We start from the raw sequence: 21,543 nt of genomic DNA, 5'->3' as shown, positions 1-21,543 counted from the left end.
ATTAATTTATAATTTATCATATATAATATATAAAATAATATATAATATACATAGTACATAAATTGTTGATTTAGTAATAATATACATTATCAATATATTGATTATACTTGATATGATATATTAATAATTATTATTATTGTTGATATTTATTAATAATAACTAATACATGACAAAAAGCTGCCATTGAAAAAGTATCCTTTGCTTTCCATGCATTTTTGAATGTAGTTATTATCATCTTCTTTTTACAGACAAGGAAGTTGGAACAAGAGAAATGAAGTAAACTGCTCTAGGTCACAGAACTAGGGAGAGCAGAGTTCAGATTGCAAGCCAGGCGTGTCTGAGGCAAGTGCCAGCATTCTTCACACACTGAGCTGCTCCCACTTAACAGCGCACCTGCAATGGTTGATTCTCTTCCAATTCATAAATATCTCATCATGGAACCGCCTACATATTCAACATTTTTTCTCCATCATAGTCCTCGCATTCAGGTGTACTAAAAAAAGTTAATGAAGAAGTAGGTCGTAGGAACCAACCTTTCTGCCACCAACTAAAGCAGCGCCCGTGCCCCGGGGATGCCCTACTCTGTAATTGCGTATAATTTCACCCAGAAGTGGAAAGAAAATGCCCACTCATTTCCCTTGAGTTAAACCCCTCACCACCCACCCATCTCCTTCTTTTGCTTTAACCAAGGTCTGATGTACATCCCTAGTGGAACGTTCCTCCCGGGCTGCATCAGCTCCCAGGGAGCAGCAAGGGTCCCAGACTGGGGCTACAGGGTCCTGGGAGAGTTCACGTTATGCCCTTACGAGCTACTAATGCACGTGCGTGCGTATCTGGACGAGCTCTTCTCTTAAAACGTTGTCTTCATCGTAAGATGTGGTCTGGAAGACACCACAGAGAAAGCTGCGTGAACAGCTCACACACCCTGCAGTGGCGAGTCCGTCTGTCTTTCCAGCCCCAGAAAGGTGGCTTTCCTCGGGACAGGGGACTCGGCTCCTCTCCTGACACCCAGCTCAGACCGCGTATTCAATGGGTGGTAGGATCTAGTCCAAGCCATTGTCTCCCAGCTATGACGGTCCCCAGAGGCAAAGACGCGAGATTCCCTGACCACGTCTACCAGGGCCTGGCTCCCGCCCCAAGTGTTTGCAGAACACCCGGCTGCTTGTTTTCAGAGCCCCAACAGCGTGGTGGGGGGGTTGGAATCAGACTTCACTACCTCTGGCTGTGCCACCGCGGGTCGGGAGCTGGTCCCACTTGCCAAATGGGAAGAACCGGGACCACCTTAAAGGGTAGCGGTGAAGGATTTATCAAAGGATACGATACCTGCAGGGTGCTTAGCATAAGGCCCGCCCCTGGTGGGGGTGGGGGAGGGTGAGACCATTTTGACGGCGAGGAAATGGGGGCGCCGGCGGGAAAGCGGAAGGGGAGGGCGAGGGCTCCGCGCGGCGCCCGGAGAGGTGGCAGCACAGCTCTCACGCCGAGATGGCCCGGCGGAAGCGTGGATTTCCTCCCGAAGCCCGGGTCGTGCGTGGGGTGACGGGCCGCCGCGGACCGCACCCCCCCCCCCGAGCAGCGGGGACCTTTGGAGCCTTCCGCGGACGCTCCGCCCCGGAAACACGCCCCCTCCGCCTTGGCGCGCTTTTGGAAGGCTGTCCCTTGCTCGCGCAGCTCGGTTCTCTTTCGTTAGCCTTGCGGCAACCCTCCTGCCCCCCACCCCGGGCGCGGCGGGTCCCCCGGGCGCAGCGATGAAGCGGACCCGCGAGGAGGTGGACGCGACGCTCCAGATCGCCAAGCTGAACGCGGCCGAGCTGCAGCCCGCGGCGCACTGCCTGGCCTTCGGGCCCGGGGCCTGCGCGGCTGCCGGCGACTTCTGCCTGCTGGAGCTGGAGCCGGCCCTGTGCCAGCAGCTGGAGGCCGGGCACAGGTGACTGCCCCGCGGGGAGACGCGGGACGGGGAAACCGGGCGGGAAACGCAGAGGGCTCGCAGCTGCCCGGAGGCCTCCTCTCCAGCGCGCTGCCTTTCTAACGAGGTCCACGCCACTGCGGGTCCGTCCACGTAGCTGGACTGCGGTGATCCAGGGGACTGGCCCAGCTCATCTGGGGGGAACACATGGGGAAATAGAACCTCAGTGAAGTTTTGGAGCCCTGAACACTGATGTCAGGATCTGCGCTGAACAATTGGCCATTCTAGCTTAAAATCCGGTGCTGCTATCTAATATTTATATAGAGTTCTCCTTGCCTTCCGCTTATATTCCACTATAGGTCGGACTAGTGTATGAGTTGAAAGCCGTTCTTCACGGTTGGTCATTGTGGGAGGCCTCCAAAAGCCGACTCGCGTGGGGCCGTTTAATGGAAATCTGAAGCTGTTTCTCATTTTGGGTCAGCTACGCATGGGCTGCAAAGCCATGGATAAGAAATACAGAGAAGACGTCTAGAGATTCGTTCAACTTTGTGCACGCCCAGCATCTGGAAAAGGAGTTAGGGGCTCTGGTTTGCTTCTCTTCTGCAGCACCCCACCTCCAACACCTGTATCTTATGAGGCTGTTCTCTTGTAGATTTCTTTAACTTGAACTCTTCAGGCTTTCAGTTTTCACATTTACTCGTCTGACGCTGTTATAATTAACGGGCCTTCTGCAGATGCTAGCCTCGAAGGATCTTTAAGGAAGCCTAAGCGGAGCCTCATCCGTGGGTTTTCATTCCAGCTGAGTTGGGGAGGGGGCGGAGTTTAAGAAAGGACTTCAGGTGTGCGGACTTGCTCTTATACAGTGACTGTTCATCCTCCTGGCAATCCAGAAGGACCAAGAAATGCGTTCAAGAAATGTTTAAAAACCTTTTTGCCAGGGGACGGGTAGTTGCTTTAAACAAAATATTGAAGCATGGATAGTGCAAGGTGGAAATAAATGTTGAAGAGTGGGTACTTGGAACCTAAGAGTTTTTAGCACTAGGAAACTCAAAAAAGAAAACCTACTTATTTTCACTTAAATTAAGTCTTAACTTTATTTTATTTTGTTTTCTTAATATTTATTTATTTATTTGGCAGACAGAGATCACAAGAAGACAGAGAGGCAGGCAGAGAGAGAGAGGAGGAAGCAGGCTCTTTGCTGAGTGGAGAACCCAATGCGGGACTCCATCCCAGGATCCTGAGATTATGACCTGAAGACATAGGCTTTAACCCACTGAGCCAACCAGGCGCCCCAAGTCTTAATTTTAAAAAGCCTCTACATATTCTTCTGTTTCAGGGTTTATTCTGATTTCTTTAAAAGAGGTAACTAGTGTATAAACAAAACTGCTAGAGCCTCTGCCCTGTCAATGCCATCATCTTTGTCCTTAGCCTTTCTTCTTCTTGCTCACTTCTGTCCTTCCCGTCCTCTTCTGGCTCTTTTCCCCCCGTGAGCCTTTGCCAGAACTTTTTTACTGCAGTTTGTAAAAACATGTTTTTCCTCTTTTTTTCATTCAGCGTTGCAGTTCTCTTTATAAAGTCCCAATTTCTTTGCAGCAGAGCTGATGAGTAGGTTAGGGTGTGCTGCTTTGATTGTGAGGGGGATATTCAGAACAAAACAAGAAGAACCACTCTTAGGTGGGTACCAGGACCAAGAGTATAATGATTGTCTGGGAGACTATTAGAATTCTGGCTTCCAGCCCAGCCTGGCAGATTGGGATCCAGTTTTTTAACAAGATTCTTGGGGTGGAGGGACAGACAGAGCCTCAAGACTTAATTTTACATTCTACAAGCCTAGAGGATTTTGGAACCGTTTATGATGAAGATGTCTGTTGGTGTCTCAGTAAACCCTGTATTTTCTCTTCCCATTTTCCTGCAGCCTTGTGATTCGGGGTGACAAAGATGAGCGGGCTGTCCTGTGCAGTAAAGACAAAACGTATGACTTGAAAATAGCGGACACTTCCAATATGTTGCTTTTTATTCCTGACTGTAAAACTCCGGACCAGCTGAAGAAGGAGGAAACTCACTGTAACATTATTCACGCTGAGGTACTGTTCTCTGCCTTCTAATTTATGTGAGAATCACAACACCTGTGCTAATACTGCTTTTAATTAAAATCTAGGTATGGGGGCACCTGGGTGGCTCAGTCGGTTAAGTGTCTGACTCTTGATTTTGGCTCAGGTCATGATCTCAGGGTCTAGGGCTTGAGCTCAGCGGGGAGTCTGCTTGAGATTCTCTCCTCTCCCTCTGTCTTTAAAATAATAAATAAATAAATCTTAAAAAAAATCTTTAGTATAATCACAGGGAATCTGAAAAGTTCTCTAATGCAATTTAAAATGTCTCGGCATTGTTTGGAGTCTTGTGAAGTTGGCTTATTTTCCCTATTGGATTTTTAAGTCATAGGGAAGATGACCATTTTCTGCAACATGGAAAGTTTGTGATTAGGTGACATATTCTAAAAGTTTTACCTATTTTTAGTGAGTCTTGCTGGAGATATGTTTGAAAGGAGTCTCCCTCAAGCCACAACTAATGCTTTAAGTAATGTATACGAGGTGAAGAAATGAAGAAATTTGAATTTTTGAGGCAGGTGTGTTTCTCACCTTTGAAGTTGGTTTAGCTCATTATGGCCTCTAGCCATGCATAATAAATTCTTAATTATCATGGAGACTACTGATGACTGATACCAAATAGAAGTTTCCATCCTGTCTAGATTCTTACACATGTCATGATCCAAACACAGCCCTTAATTCTCTTGGAATGACTTTAGGCCAATGACTGCCTAAGAATTGGAATAGAAATAAGGGAAAATACTGGGAAATGTCAGTGATCCATCATGTTGCTAGAACAGAATAACTTCTAGTAAATTTTCTTTTTTTGGTGGGGGGGGTGGTTCTGTATTTCAATTGTAATTAACTAGAAATATGGGCAGTTCAGTCTTTTGTAAAAGATGTTATTTTTTCATCATGTACCTGTTTCGTAGGTGTTTTTGCAGGTGTATAACGAAGAAGGAGTACCTCTGAGCTCTTGTTAAGGGAATTCTGTGCATTGAGACTGAGGAAAGTGTCACAAAGATCTACCAACTGAAGTTTTTTTGTTTTAAAGATTTTATTTTAAAGATTTATTTATTTGAGAAAGCGTGTGCTTTCTCTCTCAGGGGGACAGAGGGAGGGGCTTGTATGAAATTTTCTTTTAGAAAGGCTCCTGAACGGTTCTGTATTTATATTTTCTAGATCTTTGGTTTTTCTAATAATTATTGGGAATTAAGAAGATGCAGACCTAAATTAAAGAAGCTAAAGAAACTTTTGATGGAAAATACTTATGAAGGACCCGACAGTCAAAAAGAAAAGGATTCAAATCATTCAAAAGTAAGACTTATTTTCATTTTTTTCTTTGAAATTTGAAATTTCTAAAAAATAGAAATATAATTAGAGCCACTTAATGGCGACATTCTTACTTTTACTGTTTATATTATGAAAATTTCGAACATACCCCAAAGCAGAAAGACCCTCCCCCATATATTCATCACTCAGTTGAATATTTAGCAATATTTTGTCAATCTTGTGGCTTCTGTCTCTGCTATATCCCACCTTATTTTTTTTTTCCCTCCTTTTTCTGGAATACTTTAAAGCAAATGCGAGATATCATGGTGTCATTTACATAGCTGAAAGCTTCACGTGTTCCTAACTATGGAATACATTTTTTAGAAGTTTATTTTTTATTTAATTAAAAATATAATTAGGGGCTCTTCAGGAAAGACATTATGGAAGTGGAAAGTATTCTTATTCTCCTGTGAGAACTGATCGATTCATGAAGTATGGAAAAATATTTACAAGCTAAGTCAAAAAAATTCTCAAGTTTTTAATATAATTCAAAATTATAGAACTGTATGGGCGTTCTGAAGACTGTATTGATGTTAGTTCTCGTTTTCTTCATCGACTGATTTTTTTTTCCTTTTTCTTTTTTTCCTATAGACCAGATAGTTCACTCATTTTATTTATTTATTTAAAGATTTTATTTATTCATTTGACAGAGATTATAAGTAGGCAGAGAAGCAGGCAGAGGAGGTGGGGGAAGCAGGCTCCCCACTGAGCAGAGCCCGATGCGGGGCTCAGTCCCAGGACCCTGAGATCATGGCCTGAGCCGAAGGCAGAGGCTTATTAACCCACTGAGCCACCCAGGTGCCCCAGTTCACTCATTTTAAAGTGCTTTTAATTCAGTGGCTTTAGGAAATACACAGAATTGTGTGGTCAGTCACCACAATGACAATCAGAACACTTAAATCACCCCAAGGAAACCCCGTACTTCCTACTTTTAACTGTTACCTTCTAATCTTACTTTTTCCTACTTCCCTCTCCCACTCAGCCCTACTTACAAAACTGTGGCTATAGTCGACCTCACAAAGATTGACCCTATAGGGCGCCTGGGTGGCTCAGTGGGTTAAGCCGCTGCCTTCGGCTCAGGTCATGATCTCAGGGTGCTGGGATCGAGTCCCGCATCGGGCTCTCTGCTCAGCAGGGAGCCTGCTTCCCTTCCTCTCTCTCTGCCTGCCTCTCTGCCTACTTGTGATCTCTCTCTGTCAAATAAATAAATAAAATCTTTAAAAAAAAAAAAAAAAAAAAGATTGACCCTATATTTTCTTCTTAGATTTCATGTAATAATCATTACCCGTTATCAGAAGAAATTGAGCTATGTATAAATACTGTCTTAATCTGTTCTATGTATCTATTCTCCCAAATTCAGTGAGTCTAAAAATATATTCTTCAAAGGCCTTAAAGTGTTTTTTGTTTGTTTTTTTTTTCCCCTGGTTTCAGTATACAACGGAAGATTTGCTTGATCAAATTCAGGCAAGCGAGGAAGAAATAATGGCCCAATTACAAGTTCTAAATGCCTGTGTGATTGAAGGTAGCGTTACTTACCATAATTATTCAATGGAATTAATCATGTAAGGAAGAAATTTATGGACATTTTCATCCCACTGCATATTATCTATTTATCTAGTTATCTTTTGGTCTTAAAGCTTAGGTTAGGGTTAGGGTTAAGGTTAAAAAAGATATACTTATCTTTTTGGATGGGAGATAGAGGCTACATGTCATGTTTACATGAAGAGGTCCAACCGACTGGTGAGTCCAGCCACTCCTAATGGTGCTTTTTCTTAAGGCACAGTTGATCCTAAGCCTTGGAAATAAAGTTTTAAATTATGGATGCCTGCCGTTAATTGCTATGGTATAGGAGTACCATGAATGTTGAGGTTAGAAACCAATCCTCTTCATTTTTCACTTCTTGCATGGGGATGGATAAAATTTTGGTATGTGTCGAGGGGCGCATAGTTTATTCCTGGCGTTTTCTCAGTCGACATCACATACCGTCTTTTCTAAGGTCGCCTTTATTTTTTCAGACTAGCAATAGTAACATTCTCCCTTGGAAATGGTGGATTTGTACTTGATCTGTTTCTCCAGGGAAGATGGTGTTGCATTCGGGGATCAGTTGGCATTTTGTGATTTCTCAAGACAGGGAAAGGTATCTTGATGCCCAACCTTTATCTTGCCATTGATTCATATTGTACCTCTGAGTCTGTTGACTCTTGAGCGACCTAGGCCCCTTTATGAGCACGAGAACACCTCTGCAAGACATCTAGAGGAGAGTTACAGCCATGCCAGTGCCCCAGAGTGGAAATCACTCTGTGGGATATTCAACCTACAACCTTTGCCTCTTTTGTACAGTGTTCTAATGAAATCACTGAACCAGCTACAGGTTCCCGCATTTCCATTTAGATTGACAAGATTGCTCTGAACTAATTATTAAAGCACTTGAAAAAATCAGTGTGAGTCATAGGTAAGGTACTTTTTAAAAACCACTTGGGTTTCCCTCCAGACACAATTTGTAATGATGAGGAGAAAAGCATAAAAAGAAGTGTTTCCTCTAAAGAAAACTAAGATTCTAGTATCTTTTTTGTATTGGGCAAGAGCACACTGCTTCTTCATCAACCTATTAGCCAATTAATTTGCTTACAATGTCCTTTGTAACTATTACTTTGGGAATTGGTAGGTTATTGGAGGCTTCTTGAATTTGATTATGAGATGAAACTTCTGAATCATGTAACTCAGCTTGTGGATTCTGAATCTTGGTCTTTTGATAAAGTTCCTTTGAATATTTGTCTTCAGGAGCTTGGACCCTTGGAGCCAGAGTGAGTATTTTAATCACTGTCCCTCCAACTTGCTTAAAGGAAAGAAAATTATTTCCCAGAGTGGAACTAAAATAGGGCGTAGACTATTAATATTTTGATGTCTTACAGAAATTTAAAAAATAATATAACCAGGAAGGACTTAGAAGTTTTAGTCACTGGGCTGAGTAAATATCCATCATCTCTGTTTTGTTTGTTTGTTTTACTACCTTAAAAAAGACAGAGGCACCTGGGTGGCCCAGTGGGATCTGCCTTTGGCTCAGATCCTGATCTCAGGGCCCCGGGATGGAGCCCAGCATCAGGCTCTCCGCTCAGCTGGGAGTCTGCTTCCTGTCCCCCCCTCCCCTTGGCCCGCCTCTCTGCCTGCTTGTGATCTCTGTCAAATAAATAAATAAAATCTTAAAAAAAATACAGTGTCCTTGCTACAATTCATAATGATGCTTTAGCTATCTTATGATAATAAATGTATGCTCACATAATTCATGAAAAAAAAATGTTTAGTATGGGCCTGTCATGTATTAGCTTTCCAGTATATTGTACTTAGTTCCTGCTGTAAAAATTTTAATTGGCAACCAAAATCACTTAGTATGTAAAATCTCAAATTTGTATCTTAAGTTTTTAGTTAGCAATGGTGTTTAAGATACAATGCCTAAAAATGTATTGACAACTTTTCAAAGGAGTGTTTTAAATTTTTCAGGGCAATGATTGAACACTGTCTTAAATGTTACGGGAAGAAATACGTAGAGGAAGGTAAGATTTGGAAAGTATTTTAACTTGTCTGTGTTCAAATTGGTACACCTTTCTGAAATGTGCACCTGGGTTTGCGGGAGGTGAGTTGGGTGTAATTTTTCCTGAGAAATTTCACTGGGGAAAAAGAAACCGGAGTAGTGCATTGAATGGTCAGAAGACCATAGGAAACAACCTTTTCCTTAGGTGAAGTTTATTTTGCATTGAGTGCTGATAAAATTTGCAGAGCAACAGCACAGATGCTCCTTCAAAATGCAGTGAAATTTAACCTGGCTGAGTTTCAAGAGGTGTGGCAACAGAGCGTTCCAGAAGGAATGACAACGCGGCTCGATCAGCTTAAGGTGAGGTTAGTGGTGGGGATTGCTGCCATAACGCAATGGGTTTTCATTCGTTACTGGGTGACATGAAATCTTTATTGACACTGTGAGTTGGGAGCCACTTTATTTTCCAAGCCACCGTTTCCATTAGGAGCTGACGATGCATTCAGTCCGTCACTGCTTTGAGAATGTTTCTGTCACCTTGGTGAGGTCCTTCAGGCTGGTGTACAGTTAATCCTTCTTCCTGCCCCTGGTGTATTTCATCTTGCTGCATTTGTCTTCCCACCAGCACTGTCGGAACCCGAAGTGCCATATTTACATGGCTGTAAAGAGCAATGGTGTCCCTCCGATCCATTCTCTGCAGTGCTGCTAGAATGACTTGGAAAATGTCAGTGGATGAGACGAACGTCATGCTTAATGATGTAATGGTTGCCCGTAGCATTTAAGATAGACAATCCAGGAGGACGCCTGGTGGGCCCAGTCGGTGAAGCATCTGCCTTCGGCTCAGGTCATGGTCCGAGGGTCCTGGGATCGAGTCTCACATCAGGCTCCCTGCTCAGCGGGGAGTCTGCTTCTCCCTCTCCCTCCTCCTCTACCACCTGCTTGTGTGTGCGTGCATGCATGCCCCCTCTCTCAAATAAGTAAAATCTTTAAAAAAGAAAAAACAAAATCCAGGACCCATATCTTGGCCTGCAAAATGCTTCATCATCCCCCTAGAGCTCCATCTCCTCCTGCTCACTGTGTTCCAGTCTTTCAGGTTTTCAAGATCCTCAAGCTCTCTCCCACCTGAGGACCTTCACACAAGGCTTTTTGTTCTAGAACAACCTTTTTTGTAATTTTGCCTTGCCACCTCCTATTCCTCTTTGAGTCACTGCTTCAAGGAGGCTTTTCTTTTCTCTAAAAAAAAATGTCTCCTGTTGACTTCACCGGAGCACCCAATATTTTTCCTTCATGGCGCTCACTGCTTAGCTCTGGGAAAATATTTAATTATGTGAGTTTTCCACTCTCCATGGTGATAGAATTTTCTTCACTGTTGCTTGTTAATAGTGTCGTGTATGCTCAGTAAGTGTTTGTTACAGTGTGGAAGGATTTGCTCAATACTGAGAGTTCCTACTACATCCAGGCATCATGCTGGATGCTGAGAAGAAGATGTCACATGCCATCAGGGTCCTCAGCCTGGGCTCTGGCAGTGGGGGTGCCTCTGACATGCATAAATCCTTTCTTACAACGTAGCATGATCTATGTCACGGGAAGGGTGTGTACAAGGTGTTATGGGAGCAAAGGAAGGGGACTTCTGCATCTCACTGACTGGTTGATCGGGGATGAATTCCTGAAAGCATGGCTGTTTGAGCTGCCGAGTTTGAAAGGATGAACTATGAACTCTCTAGACGGAAGGGCAGGGATGAGGACCCCGGAGAGCCTGTTCCAAGGCATGGAGAGCGAGAAATTGGGCACTATTGGTAGAGATGCAGGACTAGAATAAAATGTGCTGGTGAGTCAGTGAGGGACACTAGGGTCTGTGCAAAGGGATAGAAAGCTCTTGGAGGCCTTTTAGTGACATCAGAAGAGAAGACGACCTGATGAATTTTGCCTTTTGGAAAGAACACTATGACCTTGAGGATGTTTGGATGGAAGGTTGGCTAGATTATGAAAAAGGAGAAATCTCCAGGCTTTCTACAGTTACAGTTACTTGTAACAGAGAAAGTGCTGGCCAAAGAAATTAGGTGATGAGGAATGGTTAAGGGAAATGTTGAGGCCTTAAAATCTATAGGATTCAGTGATCACATAGGTATGGGGTTTGAATAATGGAATCTAGGATAATGCCCAGAGTGTTCATGGTTTCCTAGGATAATGGGACTAGAGCAGGAAACTAGAGCAGTTTCCTAGGATAATGGGACTAGTATCAAATGAGTTCTTAGATAGGTTTAGATAGGGTATAGATACTCCCTCAGAGGAGTAATTTGAGTTGAAGGTGCATGTGTTGCTGTCATTAGCGAGTAGTGTTTGCAGTCTGAGGGTAAGTCGGGTGAGTTGAGACACCCAGGACAATGACCTTGAACCAAGTTGCGGTATCAGGGTAGGAGCCAAGTGAACTGCAACGCTGAGTTAGGAGGAAAATGATAAGACGGTGATGTCAGCGATGGAGATTCAAATAGGGAGGAGACAACATCAATAAAGAAGACGGCTAGCAAATCCAAGGAAGGGTGCCCCAAGATTTGGCAATGACAGGTCATTGGTGACCTTGAACTAGAGCTATCCTGATAAACTGAGCAACGGAAGTCAGATTGTTGAAGGGAAAACGAGAATTCACCGTCTAAGGGAGCTCTTTTTATGAAAAACGCTATTGAGGGTCTCTCCTAGAGGAGGTGGAAGTTTGTGGAAGTTTCACGTAGCTGACGTCTTGAGTGGCTTGGGCTCAGCCAAACCTAAAGGTAAAAGAATGAGTTATATTTAGACACTAAGCCATTATTCTAACTGCCGTTTTTCATTTCATTTTTTTAAAATAGGGTTTAGCCTTGGTGGATCGACACTCGAGACCAGAAATCATATTTTTGCTAAAAGTAGATGATTTGCCTGAGGATAATCAAGAACGTTTTAACAGTCTCTTCTCTCTAAGGGAAAAGTGGACAGAAGAAGACATTGCTCCATATATTCAGTAAGTAATTTACCAAAGTGGATTTTGAGGATTTTTGTTTCTTTCTCTTTTCTTTTTTAAAGGTTTTATTTATTTATTTGATAGACAGGGATCACACGTAGGCAGAGAAGCAGGCAGAGAGAGGAGGAATCAGGCTCCCTGCTGAGCAGAAAGCCCAGTGTGAAGCTCGATTCCAGGACCCTGAGATCATGACCTGAGCCAAAGGCAGAGGCTTAACCCACTGAGCCACCCAGGTGGATGCGATGGTTCTTTTTATAAAGAGATTTTATAAAGAGATTTTTATAAAGAGACTTATTATTAGGATTTTTTTTTTTTTTTTTTTGAGTATTCCCTGAGGACATGGCTTCCTCTGAAACTTTTTCAAGTGGTGGCTGTCTTTTCTGTCATTATTCACCTCTGATCCCAGAGGTGGGAATGTGTTGTCTTTCTTCCTCATGCTGCCTCTAAAACCACTTCTCTGCCCTTCTTCCTACCAAACTGTAGCTCTTCCAGGCCAAGTTAGACTACATGCCCCACTATGGCTCTAAAGCAGGCCCTCTCGCTGATGGACACCCCTCCCCCTTTCCTGCTGCCTCGCTTTAACATTTCCCATAGACCAGATTGCAGGAAAACGACCTAGCTCGTTGGTCACTGTTTACAGGACTCAAATCTCAACTGTACTAATGCTGCCACCTCTTCACTGTGTCTCAGCTCTCCTGTCCTCTCTTTACCCAGGCTGGACGTAGAAACAGGTAAGAAGAGACAAGAACAACATCTTTCCTACCATTAAATCTGCCAGCCTCCTTGGATTATGTCTGCACAAACGTCCTTTGCAGTCCTTCCTCTATAATGCATGAACCATCCCTGCTTCTCCTCCTAAGGCCAGTCCTTCTGCACTAGATCCTTCCCTCTGGCCTCATTTTTTAAAATACCCTTTTTTTTTTTTTTAGATTTTATTTATTTTTTTGACAGATGGAGATCACAAGCAGGCAGAGAGAGAAAGAGAGAGAGGAGGAAGCAGGCTCCCCGCTGAGCAGAGAGCCCGATGTGGGGCTCGATCCAGGACCCTGGGATCATGACCCGAGTGGAAGGCAGAGGCTTTAACCCACTGAGCCATGCAGGCGCTCCATCCCTCTGGCCTTATTAAACACGTACCTCCTCTAGTTATCTCTGTCCCCCCTTTTGTTATTGATGTCTCCCTACCTGCTGTATTATTCCCATCAACATATGGGATTCTGTACTAGTGCTCATTTTAAAAAACAACAACCTACTGGACCCCATACCTTCTGCTCTGTTTCACAAGAAATTCCTTTTGAAAGTTTGGGCACTCATTTCTGCTTCTTTGTCTCCCATTCTTTCCTTAACCTGTTGGCATCTGTCTTTCTTACATTTCAGCGGTCAACCATCTATCCTTATTTACTTGGCCTCTTAGAACTGTTGGGACACTGTGCACCATTTTCTACTTGAAGCACACCGTTTTTGTCCCCTCTCTCTCAAGGCAGCTCCTTCTGTCTCTTGCTCAGATGTTCCGGTTCTTTACAACCTGTAAATGCTTCTGAGCTCTGGGACTGTTCTTGACTGTCTGCTTTTCCATTTGTATTTTTTTCCTTGGTGCCCTCATCTAGACCTGGATTTAAACTTAATGACTTCCTAATTTTATCTTCATATTTGAAGATATTTCCCTGAGTTCCAGTTTCTCTTACCTGGCTCTCTATTGAACACGTCCACTGGGATATCTAAGAGGAGTTTCAAACCGGACATGCTCACAACAGAACTGTGGTTCCGCCTTGTCCTAATCCTATCTTCCACCTCTCAGTGACATCACCACCATTAGTCCAATTACTCAAGCAAAACAACTGGGAATCATACTCGTCTTTTTTCTTTTTTCTTCTCTCACTCTCTGGTCCAAACTATGAGCAAATCCTAATGGGTCTTCTAGGACCTGCCTCTGAATTGGTGTCCCTACTTATATTTTTCCCTCTTCTGTCCTGTGCTTCAGACTTTTTATTTTGGAAAATTTCAAATGTTCAGAAGTGACAGTATAACATAATGAATGCACCAGGTACTCACCACTTAGCTTCCATAATCATCAACTCCATTATTTAAAACTTAGATCATGTTCTGCTTTTATGTTAATGAAAACCCACCTAGTGACTTCCCTTTATACTTAGAATTAAATCCCAACTGCTCCTTTCCATGTTCTTTAAAGCCTGTATGACCATGCTGTTGCTCCCTTCTCCAGCTCCTGTCCCTTCATTCTTTCTTTACCCATACATTCCAGTGATAGTCCTTCTCCTCTTTGGGGTACAGAAGATGAAGCTAAAGTTCAGGGAGGGTGGGTAACATAGATAAGCACCCACAGGTAGCCTGGGACCCAGGGTCTCTGTCTAGACCCTCCTATATTGCATGGCTTGTATTTCTGATTTGGAGACTGTGTGATACAGTGGTGAAAAAAAATTGGACTTAGAAGTCATGCAGACCTGGCAGCGAAGTTTGGTTCCATTCTTGACTACCTAAGTTCCATATCTAATGTGGGGTTAAGTGATATATTACTGTTACTCTTTCTGTGGTTAAACAAGGTAATAGGTGTATAGTACCTATTTCAATTAAGGCTTAGTAACCACTCCATACCCTATCTCTCCCACAAACACACATCCTTATGCTTGTTGGAAAGATGGATATAGTTAAGAGATACAAGTAATTAACACTATGAGTATAGTATATATATAGTGTATATGTATATGAATATAATGAGTATAATATATATAAATAGCTCTATAAATATTCATGCTATTCGTTTGGTTTTTTTTCCCCACAGAGACTTGTGTGGAGAGAAGCAAACCATAGGTGCATTGCTCACTAAATATTCTCGCTCGTCAATACAGAATGGTGTTAAAGTTTACAATTCAAGAAGACCCATTTCTTAAAAGAAGAACAGTCTGTTCTTTGGGACTGAAGTTGCTTCATAAAGTTGATGGTTATAAGAAAAAGATTCTTGCATATATTTGCATATACAGATTTTAAAAACATACTTTGAAACGTTTTTCTCCTAATCCTAAGTGTTTTGAAACTACGGCTCTTTTTCCCTTAAATGAAATAGGACATTTATCTTTCAAGTTATTTTTTTATTATGCATACAGACTAAATTAAATAACGACAAAAGTGTTGTTTTCTATATTTAGTATATCTTGAGTCTATATGGTTTTATTTATAGAAAAGTGTTGGCCTTTTTTATATTTAAAATTGCATTCCTTTAGGATTTGACGTCCTAATAATTAACAAATTTAAAGGCTTTTTTCAGAGAAGTAAATAGTAATACTTTCCTAGAAAAACTATTTGTTCACTAAAATGTCATTTCTCAAGTGATTTCCCCTCTATTTTCAACATTCCACCAAGACAGAGAGTCACTAGTTCCTCTGTTATCTAAATTAGTCATTTACATTGATGAAGTTGGCCTGGTAATAGCTGCTATGTTGCCTGGCTGATGTCCATGTGAAATGGGTGTGATCCTCAATCTTACATGAAGAATACTCATAGAGCAATTTATAATCCTGTAATGGAGAAAAGGGACACGGCTAATACTGGAAATCTACAAGTAATGTCTAATGGGTTTTGGAATGCTTGATAAAATGCCTTTATAGCTCTATTTTCCTGATTTGTATTCATTTGACCAAAGTTCAAATTAATTTTAACTTTGCTAATAAGCTTGTCACCAGGACAGTTTGAGCGGTTAGGCGAAAGATAAATCTGATCCAAGGTTAAAAAAAAAAAAATGTTAATGGGTAATCCACAATTACCTAACCAAGATTCGACTGTTCCTGAAATTTGCAACTGTTTTATTCTCTTGTACATAAACTGCACATGTCGATGGTTTCAAAATATTTGTCGTTTCAATAAACGTTTTGTATCTATGTGAGATTATTTAAAAAAAAAAAAAAAAATACCGAGGCAGCAGTACCTAGTGAGGCCTCTGAGTTAGGACTACCTGGGTCTATTTAATTACAGGTCTCACAGCTACAGTCACTGGGGCTCAATGAGTTCATGCTGTCCCTTCACTCAGCAAACCGGCGGGACCCTCTTCTCCTGGTTTCATGTGCTCCTGGTTCTAAGACCCCACCCCCATTCCCCGCTCCGCTCTTCCCCAACCATTATATATTTCCTAATTTTTAACAGTAGGCATCCAAGTGCCGGGAAAAGCAAAAGCAAAACCCCCAATGCGATCGCGCAAGCCCCACCCACCGGCACAGAACTTCCGGCTCCCGCCCTCGGCGCCGTCCCAGTTCCGCTGACGCCAGAGGTCAGAGGTGACAGGCAAGATGTCGGCCGTCTGTGGCTTGGAGCGGTTGGTGAAAGGAGCATCTTCGTGACAAGCTCGCCGGAGACGGCGAAAAGGAGCCGAATCGCGGGAGCAAGTTTGAGGCGGCGGCGGATCGGACGAGGCGGGGTGTAGGCGCCGAGGGAGCCCTGGCCGCGGGGCATGACTGTCGGGAACGTGGGGGAGCGGGGAGTGCGAGGTGCCGGAGGCTGGTAACACCTCGCAGTCCCCCGGGAACCGGGAAGCCAAACTCGGTGGGAGCGCTTCATGCCGCCGACTGGTTTAGAGCCCGCCAGGATGAACAGGAAGAAAGGAGACAAGGGCTTTGAAAGCCCAAGGCCATATAAATTATAAGTATTTTTTCGTATTCCTTTCCTTTTCTAGCTTTAGTTCTTATTAGTTAAATTTTGTGATTGCTTGACGCTCCCTTGGTGACCCTGGGAAATCTAGTGGGAAACGAGAGCCCACTCACGGTGGTGGAAATGCCGTTTGTAGGACCCTATGTGGGCAGTATGTATGGTTTTGAATGGCAGTGTTCAACATATTTAATGTCCCTTGCAGGTCAATAAGTGTTTTTCTTAAAATACCTAGCTTCCTATTTTTATACGAAGAGATCTATTTTCGTGGCTGTTGCTAAATTTAAAACGTGCAGTTACCTTAATTAGTAGGATTGTGAGCTGCTTAGAACTTCCTGATTATTCTTCCGCAGAATTATGTTTTTATTTAATAATAGTAGTATTTTCTTTTTCTTTTTAATATACAACCCATCAGGTTGTCTGCATCAACAATATAAACTTCCAGAGAAAATCTGTTGTAGTAAGTATATTCTCAACAATTATAAGCAGTAACAAATTACAATATTTAGAAATGTTCCCTTCCAGATGACTATGCTTCAAGACTAGGTAATATTCAGAATTCAGATCTGTGTCTTGCTGCTGTTCCAACTGCCTCAAATCTCCCTTCTTTCTCTCTCTTTTTGTTTCTGTATTAACATTTTACTCTGTTTAATCTGTTGTGGAATGTGAAAGTCTCTATTACCAAGCATTTTAGAATTTTGCATGACACAAGAATAAGCCCATAGTGAAATTTCTTCTGTGAGAAAAATTAAGGTTAGCGCTCTCACAGACTTAACTTGGCTGCTAAGAGGCCGGTTTTGTTTTCTGATACTTGGCTGACCTGGTTTAGGAGCATTGCTTTTTAAAGGGTTAGGTATGGTGTTAGGGTGTTTGAAATCTCTCAGACCTTGCCCCTTTCCTTTGATATTTATAGATTGCATATATAATCCAGTCTGGGACAGTTTTTGGCTACCCAAGTGCTTAGTTTGGGGGGACCTATATTAAAGAGACAAAATTTTAGTGAGCTTTGTTTTTTTGTCTTTTGTTTTCATTTGTTTTGTTTTGGTTTTTGCAGGGGGTGGCTGATGGCATGAACTTCCTTTTGGAACTGTTACCGCTGTATGCATAAGTTTACTCAAGATGAGCTGTATAGTTAAATTAAAAAGTAACCTATTATAGGAATCTTAGAATCCTTAAAGGTTCACTAAGTTCCATCTCCTTATTTAGGGAATTTCTCTGTCAATATTCCTTGCATAGGATTACAGCTGACCCTTGAATAATGTAGGGGCTAGGGGTTCCGATTTCCTGCATGATCAAAAATATGGGTATAACTTTGACTTCCCAAAATCTTACTGCTAATAGCCTACTATTGACCAGAAGTATTACCAGTAACATGAACAGTTGATTAAGTGTATTTTGTGTGTTTATTATATACTGTGTTATTGTAATAAAGTAAGGTAGGGAAATAATGTGTTATTAAGAAAATCATAAGGACGAGAAAATACATTTACAGTACCGCCCTGTATTAGGAAAAAAATCCACATATACGTGGGCCTGTGCAGTTCAAATCTGTGTTGTTCAGGGATCAGCTAGATTTACCTTGTACTTCATGGAAGGATATTTAGGTGTGTTGTGTTGTGTTGTGTTAGTTGGGCAGGGAAGATAGGAGAATTAGGAAGTTTAATTAAGATGTTACTGTAATAATCTTGGGGAGAAATGATGCAGCCCTGAATGAAATAACAATAATGAAAGTGGTGTAGAAATAGAATTGACATGATTGACTGAATTGCAGTGAATGTTCATTGAGTACATTCTATGTATGAGACTTTACTAAGGTTTTATGTGAGTGATCTCAATCACAACCCCATGAAGTAGACACTATTTTAATCATAATTTTAAAAATTAAAGTGGCTGAAAGGCTGGAGACTAAGTAACTTTCTTCAGGGCATAAAGTTAACAAGTGATGGAGCCATTTTTAAATCCAAGATGACTAAAGAGTCTTCTGCAGCTCCTTACTGTCTGTTCCCTCTTTCCACCTCCTCTGCCTCTGCATATATAATCCAGTCTGGGACAGTCTTTGACTGCCCAAGTGCTTAATTTGGGGGGACCTGTATTAAAGAGACAAAATCTTAGTGAGCTTTGTTTTTTTGCCAAAATAACAGATGGGAAGGAATTGCAGATGATTCGTACTAAAAATGTTAGGAAGGAGCTGTGAAAGAACTGGGGTTTCCCACTAGAAAAATTGGTTGGGTGGTGAATGGATTAGAGTCCTATAAGGAAATAAGCAGCATATTCATGCAGGTTAATTGAGGGAAGGTTGTGAAAGGACTAGTTAGAACAAACAGGGTTAAGAGAAACCGAGAGATGGTGGGGCACGCTGGGTTAGCAACAAGGAACAGTTAACACTTCTAAACCTGAAAAAGCAAAGGAAGAGGGTACTACGGTATAACAGACTGTAGTAGCTGTGGGAAAGTCACCTTATAGGGTGTGTGGCCTTTGGTGGCAAAAGCTACTGCCTCCTTCAGCTGGGTAGCAGGGAACCCGAAGTTTAGCTGAAACGAGCTCACTTCTCTTCTCCAGTTTTCTCCTCATGCTTCCCATTGGACCACCCCAACTAGAAGCTAAAGAGCTAGTGGCCAGTTAATGTAAATCCCGGGGTATAGAATGGAGAGTGGATTCGGAGGGGCAAAAGGAGAATATGTAGAATAGTCTACCCATTTGCCCCCCAAAACATTCTTTCTTGTTTTTTTTGTTTTTGTTTTTGTTTTTGTCTTTTTGAGATGAAAAGCTAGCATTCCCAACACAGGGAACTTAATGAAGTCTCACCCATTATTGTAGAGGTTGGCAATGGCTGACTACCTATTTTTGTAACAAGTTTTGTTGCAGTGCAGTCACATCCACTTATTTATATATTGTCCCCAGTGCTTTGGAGCTGCACTGGCAGAGCTGAATACCTATGACAGAGGCTCTGTCGCCCACAAAGCCCATTTACTACCTGACCCTTGAGGGGGTTTGCCAGTCCCTCATCTCATGAATTCATGTGAGGATATGGCAGTTCAGCTCTACTCTCACTGAAGTATTAGCTCCCACCAGTATCTTTCATCCAAAACAGTTGAAAGAAAAGTAGTTAAGAGAATGGGAAACTTAATTGCCACAGCCCCTGCTTTCTTTAGCTGGTGTCAAGGCCAAATTTGATAAGCACAGCTTTCTCATTCTCCTGCCCGTTCCGTTTTCCCTTTTTCTTCTGCTGATATTTCTGTTGGTCTGACTAGACCTTCATTCCTGTAGGATCTGCAGCCTTGCCTGTCCTGTCTTTATTGAGTTGTTGCACTTTTCCGTTGATGAGGACTGTTGGCCAGGTGAGCCATAAGAGGCGTTCCATGAATCTTCCTGGACTGCAGACAGAATTGTTGTCCTTACAGTGTTGCAGAACCTATTCTTTGTTTGATAATTGGGATTAGTTATTCTAGTCAGTATAGTGGCCTCTTTCTCTGCCTGATGGTTTAGTGGCATGAGGAACCCAAAGTGGTCAAGGGACAGTCTCAGCTTCCCGTGTAATGGAACCAGGACTATGTGCCCTGGTGGATGCATGTTTCTCCTGACCAAATACGCCAAACCCAGGGTTACAAAGACAGCAAAGATTCCTTCAGTGTTTTTTTGTTTTTTAATATAACAGTGAGAAGAGTCACTCCAGCTTTTACCCTTGGTATGCAGATCTAGTTTGGCCATGGAAAAGACCTTGTATATTGTCCACTAGTTCAAACAGCATCCTGTTGGAGGTCTCTCAATTGATGCAGTACCTGAGCCTTCAGTAGCTGATCACGCCGGCATTTCTGGATTATAGGGCACACGATGAAACGAGTAAACTTTGTGTGTAAGAGCCCATCACCACACTTCCCTGTATACTTAGAGGCATGTGTGAGATATTATAATGATATGTATGGTCTTATACAACTATGTTGTGGTTGGGAGGAAAATCTAGAATATTTCTGCTCTTATAAAGACAGATATGTTTTTGATGTGCGCTGTCTTATAGTCATTCTCCTACCAAGTGACTGACTGGTCCTTCCAGTACCATACTGGATGCTTAGTATGAGCCTGTGCTAGTGGCAGTGGGCCCTCAGCAGTGGTGGTAGTCAGCACATCCCTGATGGAGGGAAGACCATGCCATAGGGCTCATGTAGAGCGTCTGTTCTGCCACTATGACCTCCTTGTGCATTGGGTAGGGTGTCTAGGGAAAGAGTCTGCTGTATCTACCTCATCTTGCCCATTGGTTTTGGGGAGGTCCTTTCTGCTGTGGGTGCCCTCTGATGGTCATTTATGTGATAACAACATGGATATATTCACATTGTACCTGTTCTGAGAAATCCATCCATAAACTTCTCCTGCCCTCTTCCTGTTTTCAGTCTTTTAATTTTGTTCTTACCAAAGTCCTAACCAGCCTATTAGCAATTGTCCATAGATCTGTGTAGTTGTATACTTCAGGACATCTCTGCTTCTACAGTGTGGGTATGGCGAGATAAATTTCCCAAGGTTCTGCTGGCTGTAGAACTTCTTCCACTGTCTTTTAGGGCCACACTTCAGTGGCATTCTAATGGCAGTTCCCTCCACTTCCAGCTGGTGGTAGCATTCTGCGTGCTTACTCCTAATTCGGGTTTGTGCTTTGTGCTGTTAGCTGAGCATAGGGAACTCTCAGTGACACAATGGGTGTAGATTGAGGGAGAGGTAGAGGAGCAGTGGGAGGACGTCTTACCGGATTCTGAGCACCTGCTCATGTGTTGTCTCTCCTTTATGAACCTGCTTGGCCCTGGCTCAGATCTCTTGTCTCTATTTAAAAGTGAAAACTGCTGCACTTGCCCAGTTTTATTTTTCAGAACTTTATTTTACTCTCCTATCATTATGGTCATTTCAGGTAACAGTCTTTGGAAGTCCTATGGTCAAGTGTTGAGTTTCTATTGAAGGGTCTAGTAGCAAACCAGTAGTTGGTTTGAGTATGGTTAGCGACAGAAGACTTTGTGGCCTTCCTCTCAAAGCTCAGGAATTTGCACTGTCATTCTATTGGGAAAAACCAGCG

At 42.6% G+C, this 21,543-nt stretch overlaps 2 protein-coding genes across 4 annotated transcripts in view; both read left to right on the top strand.

Annotated features, from left to right (window-relative positions):
* Window positions 1-1,640: 1,640 nt before the first annotated feature.
* On the top strand, window positions 1,641-15,730 carry DSCC1 (DNA replication and sister chromatid cohesion 1). 2 transcript variants are annotated; one of them, XM_059395091.1, is made up of 10 exons: window positions 1,641-1,924; window positions 3,819-3,987; window positions 5,170-5,304; window positions 6,751-6,841; window positions 7,985-8,123; window positions 8,818-8,870; window positions 9,054-9,208; window positions 11,692-11,840; window positions 12,531-12,571; window positions 14,638-14,756. In XM_059395091.1, exons 1-10 carry the CDS (start codon window positions 1,746-1,748, stop codon window positions 14,664-14,666), a joined length of 1,140 nt encoding a protein of 379 aa, XP_059251074.1. In that variant the 5' UTR covers window positions 1,641-1,745; the 3' UTR covers window positions 14,667-14,756. The 2 variants fall into 2 exon arrangements, with proteins under 2 accessions (XP_059251074.1, XP_059251072.1); XM_059395089.1 differs by lacking the exon at window positions 12,531-12,571 and having other exon boundaries at window positions 1,644-1,924; window positions 14,638-15,730.
* Window positions 15,731-16,111: 381 nt separating this feature from the next.
* TAF2 (TATA-box binding protein associated factor 2) overlaps window positions 16,112-21,543 on the top strand; it is an 89,767-nt gene continuing 84,335 nt past the window's right edge. For both annotated transcript variants that reach the window (XM_059395087.1, XM_059395086.1), the window contains exons 1-2: window positions 16,112-16,485; window positions 16,897-16,950. In XM_059395087.1, coding sequence (XP_059251070.1) covers window positions 16,402-16,485; window positions 16,897-16,950 — 138 coding nt within the window. In that variant the 5' untranslated portion in view covers window positions 16,112-16,401. The remainder of the gene's footprint in view (window positions 16,486-16,896; window positions 16,951-21,543) is intronic.

Source organism: Mustela nigripes, chromosome 3 (assembly GCF_022355385.1).
Source record: "Mustela nigripes isolate SB6536 chromosome 3, MUSNIG.SB6536, whole genome shotgun sequence".
In the NCBI taxonomy this organism is placed as follows: Eukaryota; Metazoa; Chordata; class Mammalia; order Carnivora; family Mustelidae; genus Mustela; species Mustela nigripes.
Note: the sequence above shows the minus strand (reverse complement) of the source record. Positions and strands in the feature narration are given on the sequence as shown.

Excerpts from the sequence above, each read along its gene's own strand:
- DSCC1 (XM_059395089.1), top strand. The coding sequence starts at position 1,746 with ATGAAGCGGACCCGCGAGGAGGTGGACGCGACGCTCCAGATCGCCAAG. Across the intron at positions 8,871-9,053 it reads GAAGAAATACGTAGAGGAAG|GTGAAGTTTATTTTGCATTG; the intron begins GTAAGATTTGGA and ends CCTTTTCCTTAG. Across the intron at positions 11,841-14,637 it reads GACATTGCTCCATATATTCA|AGACTTGTGTGGAGAGAAGC; the intron begins GTAAGTAATTTA and ends TTTTCCCCACAG.